Genomic DNA, 6070 nt, shown 5'->3' on the forward strand with positions numbered 1-6070 from the left:
TTTCTTTCTTTCTTTCTTTCTTTCTTTCTTTCTTTCTTTCTTTCTTTTGTAGTTCTATTTTTTTGGATACTTCTTTTCCTCTAGGCATGAGTAGACTATACTTTCTTTTTTGTGTGTGTCTGAGTATGATTTTTCTTCCCTGTTAATATTTGCAGCATTCTGGGTTATCTTTTGTTCTTGTGTTTATGTTTTGTTTTGTGTTGTTTTTTTTTTTTTTTCTTTTCTTCTTTTGGTTTTGAACTGGTTTTCAATCTTCCTGAGGTTCCTAGGAAGAGATGTGTGGCTGATAAGTTGAAAAATGTGAAACACATATCTTATGTACAATGATCACGTTTGTCTACCTTCCTCACTTAGAGGCTAAATTCCACAAAACTGGATGACCATACTTCTTAGCATCCTTAGTGCTTGCAAACTATTTAGGCAGGACCTACGTGCAGTAGCTCACGCTCTGTCCTTGTCACCACACCTCATCTGGCATTCCAATTCCCACCTACTCACTCCAATTTCATTGCTGAGTAACAGCTTCTGTTCTTCACTTTGATATTTTCTAAATATTGTTGTTGCAGACCTGGGATCCAGCACTAGCCCAAATTGCAAAAACATGGGCAAAAAACTGCCACTTTGATCACAACCCACAGCTGAAGTCACATAAGCTGCACCCAAACTTTGATAATCTAGGAGAAAATATTTGGACAGGGTCTCTGTCCCTGTTTTCAGTGTTCTCAGCCATCTCAAACTGGTACAATGAAATTCAACACTATGACTTCAATACTCGGAGATGTAAAGCCGTCTGCGGCCATTACACCCAGGTGAGTACTGGCCTGTGTTATTTTTAAGCATCTTTTCAAGGTTGAAAACTGCAAATAAATAGCTAAGTTAATGCACCTGAAAATATGAGTAGGAATAATAGCCTTACTTTAATAATAAATGGAACTCAATGGTAGACCGCTTGCACAGCACGTGCAAGGCTTTGGGTCTGATGCTCAGAACCATGAAGAAAAAGAAAAAGAAAAAGAAAAAGAAAGTAAATAGTGAAGATTCTAATACCAAATGGAGTAGAGCTTGAAGAGTCTGGCCATATAGACAGAATTAATATCAATACACAGAAGCTTATTGAAGTGAACAGCACTGATCCAATACTGGATCTTTTTAAATAATTTACACACATTAACTTATTTAAGGCCTTGTAACATATCCAGTATCTAACTGTGAACTCTCCCTTTTACTAGCTAAATGACATTGGCAAAACAATTTAACCTTTCTATTTGTTCATCTGTGGATAACAGCACCTTTCCTATAAGCTAGTGGCAAGAGCTGAATAAGACCTTCAGTGTAGAGATCTAAAACCCATACTCACCCAAAAAGTAGTGGCAGACCCAAGGAAGATCAAGACATCCTCCCCATTAGGGTCCCTCTTCTAAGGTAGAGATAGAATATAATTATCTTTTAAGAGAAACGTTTAGGCTCATTCAGCAGGGAAGCACTTATTCCACTGAGCCATCTCCCTGGCCCCTTGAGCTGTAGTATATATATGCAAAGCACTACATTTTAGAAAATGATGGGGCCAAGGAGGTGGCTCAGTAGAACAAGCACTTGCCTGGCAAGGGCAAGGGCCTGAGTTCAAATCCTGGTTCTGCCCACCCCCCAAAAATAAATGAAATAACATGTGACTCAAGGTTAAGTCCTTTTATTTATTTTACTTATTTATTTATAAATAAATTTATTTGTAAGTTTATTTATAAATTTATTTATAAATAAATAAAAGGAAAGAAAAGAAAATGAATTTTCTCATGTCCAAAGTATTAGTCCTCCAAAGAGAATTTAAGAGTAAGCTCAGTTAATTTAGGAAGACTCTTGTCTGAAATCTCAGGACCATAATTTAACATACAGGGAAAAAGGGGAAAATAAAGGCTTGTGTAAAGGCAACATGAAATGGAATTTATTGTGCCTGGGTGCAGGCAGAGACCATAAGACCGCTTGCTCTGAACAAAGAGAAGTGTGTGTCTTTTTTTGGGCTGGAGAGTTGGTAGAGGACTTTAGGAAGGAAGATCCCAATCTGTTGTTAAAAGTTCCCTGACAGCCTTGCATCTCACTGGCAACCTTTGAAGTGTGGGTGTCTCCAGCTGTCCCCAGGGCCCGCAGAACACCTTGTCCTACCTTATCTCCTTCCCTGTGCTTGGCTATCAGTACTGAGAGCTGATCCGAGTTCCTGCTGATAGCTGAGCTCCGTGTGCACAGGGGTGCTTCTGGGTGCAGGGTCAGTCAGGTCTGATTTGAATCTTACACATGTGACTCAAAGTTAAGTGTCCTCCTCTTGTCTTGACCCTCTAGTGGTGTGTGTGGCGTATCTTAATTTGTATAGGAGCATGGGCTGGGAGCCTGTTGTCAATAGAACCACCTTCTGACCTTCACATATTTGACATGCAGAGCTCTTTGCCACTAAAGTACAAGAATCAGCATACACGTTGTGCGTTCTTCTGTACCCTGTAAATTTTGCCTCAAATTATTTTCTTCTTCTTTTTTTTTTTAACAAACCCTGTCTGCAAGAATCGATTCATGCTGTGTGAATCCACATCCCTTCCTTTGCCTGCTAAGTTGCCTTGCTCTCTCTGATCCTGTGTTGCTCTGAACTGCACCAGTCAGGCACTGGGAACATCCATTTGTCCATATGTCTCTCCCAAATTCAGGCTAGCTCCTGAACACCAGGGACTGTTCCCAGTTCTATCTCTCCTGACCTACCTCACTATCTTTTTCCTCATTCTCATTTCTCTGACATTGTACCCCAATAGAGTGTTGAAAGATAAGGTATTGATTAAGGCTCTGTTTTCTGAAAGCAGGACCAAGACTTGCACCAAGTAGGCAGTGAACAAAGCTTACATTCCTTCCATAAGAGTTTTCAATCATAGGAAGAAGGGTCTGAGAGCTTGGAGAAAGGCTCTCAGTTTTTATTCTTACAGATACTCTTGCTGGGAAAGTTGACTGCCCAGCCCACCAGCTCCCCAACTACTTCCCTATCTCAAAGTCTACTTCCAAACCTTGGGAAAGCTCTGACTGCACCCGAGCTCAGCGCCCTTCTTTCTTCCTCTGTCCTCCCTCCAGAGAGAGAGAGCATATGTTTTTGAAGCAAATCTGACCCTTTCCTGCAGCTGTGCTAGGCATCTTTCAGTTCTGTAAATGGATCTTCCCTACCTAGTGTGTATACCAGGCATCATGCACTACTGGAAGACCTCTTTGCTCTCAGACCAGCTCTGGGTCAAACCTACTTCCTTAGGGAAGGGTCTCATTCCACACATGCCCATAGAATCCTTCACCAAGGTAAAGAACTGCTGTATAATGGTGTCAGGACTGCTTCCACCCACATTTTGTGAAGGCTACTTGCTGACGCTAGTTCTCTTGCTTTTGTAACCCCACACTTAGTACAACTCTTGCTTGTCACAACAAAATTCACAAAGTCATCATAAAAAAAAACTTAAAATGCAATTTGGTATCACTGTAAAAAACAAAAAAAAGCACATCTTTAGCTGGTTTGCCTCTAGCTACTAGATATTTAAATGATTTAAGACAGAAAAACTTTTTTGTAAGGGATGAGCCACATAATGTGTGGGGGACCAGTGCAAAAAGAAAATGTAGAATACACTCAGAAAGCAAGGGAAACATATACTGAAGGTACTAAAATACACAGCAGCACTGATTTAAACCAACTCTAAAGATCTGTTGAATCTAGAAACTCGCTGTTCGTGATTTCCCTCCGCATCACTGACCATTACTTCTGCATTTGCTTTGTTAACTTGTTTTTGTAGGGTTTTCCCCTACTCCCAGGCTTTCATTTACTCTTCTGTCTGTCACTTTGCCTGAGGGATCTCCCCTATCCCTGTACCTTCTGGCTTTGTATTTCTAGCCTAACCCTGTCCTCTCTGCTGCATGGCTACCTCTAGCAGCCATGTCAGTCTTCACTAGAATATCCAGCAGGCAGCTTGAAGTTCACACGTGACTCCAACTTCTACCCATGCTCTTACCCATTCTCTGTTCTCAGTGTCTCGCAGAACCCAAACCAAAACTGTTACCTGACAGCCAAAACAAACACAAATCTACTCAGCGACATCTGTGGGCTGAGACAGGAATCTGAGCAGCTATCACTCAAGTGTGAGACACCATGTTGCACTCTTGTACCACTGAACTAGCCCTCAAGATTACCTTCATCTTCTCGTCTTCCTCTGCCTTTCTCGGTCTGCTCATTTCACAGCCACATCAGGGATCTTTTAGGACACATAAAGTATCTCCAGGAATCTCCATTGTGTGTTCCTCCACCTTCAACCTCAGCACCTATTCCTCCACTCTCCCGCCAGCTCCACTTGCATTCTTTCTACATTCTAACAAGAAAATCCCACCTGGACTATCTTCACTGTGTAAGTTTCATGAACATATCCTCACCATTCCCACCTCAGTTCAAACCAAACCTCTTCTTCAGAAATGGCCCCCCAACACTCCATTAAACCAGTCCATTTGCTCCCTCTTTCAAGTTACCTGTTTTATTTCTTCATCCTAGTAACTGTCAAAAATTATCTGTTCTTTGCTTCACTCCCTACACACACACACACACACACACACCCTCACACACACCCGCTAATTACAGGTCTCGGCTCTAGCAGAATTTTGAGTACCTAACATTTACCTGATAATAAGTACTTTTCCTGACTGGAGTGAATATAGCTACATGTATAAAGACCTAAGTATACCCAAATATTCATCATTTCTCGTTTATGTGTTAAAAAATTCTTTTTTTTTTTTTGACTTTACAGGTTGTGTGGGCTGACAGTTACAAGGTTGGCTGTGCAGTTCAATTTTGCCCCAGAGTTTCTGGCTTTGACACTCTTTACAATGGAGCACATTTTATATGTGACTATGGACCAGGGTAAGTCCCTAAATTAACATCTTTTTAAACATAGTAAGATATTTGCAGGTGTCATGGTGCATGCCTGTAATCCTGTAAACTTAGGAGGTTGAGGCAGGAGGGTCACTGTGAGTTCGAGGCCAGCCTGGGCTACAAAGTGAGTTCAAGGCTGGCCTGAACTACATACTGAGACCCTGCCTCCAAACAAACAAAAATATATAACATGATTTTAGTAACTGTAAGAACAATGAATACTTTATATGACTTACCATGTGACTAGAACTGTTCCAAGTACTTCATGCATAACTTTATCTTCAAGAAAGTATGAAATGAAAAAAAAAAAAAAAAAAAAAGGTGCACCTGCATCTTGCTTTACAGGTGGAGAACTGAGGCAGGCATGGCACATAACCTGCCAGGCACGCACTCAATGAAAGCCACAGCTGTAATTTACCTGGCTGTCTGGCCTGAAGTCTATGCTCTTGAGAGTAACACACAGTTCCTCACCTTGATGAATTCACACTGTTCCATACATTGTATCTGAAGGACAACCTTGGGCTTAAATTTTCAGTTACTTCTACTTCTCTAAAATTTCTAGAATATTTCTACATAAAGAATAGTCATTTTAGTGATAACTATGACTTTATATCAACAGTAATTATAACTGCAAATATTTTTACATTGCACTCTTGGCAAACATTTAAAATATACTTTAATGTTCATTATGACTTTGAAATTATTAGAGCCCATGCTAATCTTATTTAATATTCAATAGAGAGGCATGCAGTACTTTATTTTATTGAGAAACAAATATCAATGAGACAGTTTCAAAACTGATTAATAGGACATTTCAATAATTAATACACTGTACACTGTTACCTTCTTAATGGTTATCTGTAGTGCAAGATGCAGACAGTATATCCTACCCAAATACTGTTAGTACAAATCTTTCTTCTCATTGAATTAAGCGAAAGTAGCTGTATATCTAGCCTAACTATTCTGCACATACAGATACAAAATGGTCCTTCCTTTGTAGCCCCTTTTTTGTTTAGTCCTGTCAGAAACTGGTATTCCATTGTCATCTAAATACTATAGGTGTGTGAATTCAGCAAAACAATCCAACACAGTCCAGCAGTCCACAATAGTAGTGGGTTATCCACAGAAGTTGTTGACTTGAGCCTT

General features: G+C 40.1%; 1 protein-coding gene across 1 annotated transcript in view; it reads left to right on the forward strand.

Annotated features, from left to right (window-relative positions):
• Positions 1-6070, forward strand: part of Glipr1 (GLI pathogenesis related 1) — a 48422-nt gene that overhangs the window by 36363 nt on the left and 5989 nt on the right. Inside the window, exons 2-3 of the mRNA XM_004623883.2 lie at positions 567-809; positions 4800-4912. Of these exons, the coding sequence (XP_004623940.1) occupies positions 567-809; positions 4800-4912 (356 nt within the window). The remainder of the gene's footprint in view (positions 1-566; positions 810-4799; positions 4913-6070) is intronic.

Source organism: Octodon degus, unplaced genomic scaffold (assembly GCF_000260255.1).
Source record: "Octodon degus isolate 3935 unplaced genomic scaffold, OctDeg1.0 scaffold00004, whole genome shotgun sequence".
Taxonomy (NCBI): domain Eukaryota; kingdom Metazoa; phylum Chordata; class Mammalia; order Rodentia; family Octodontidae; genus Octodon; species Octodon degus.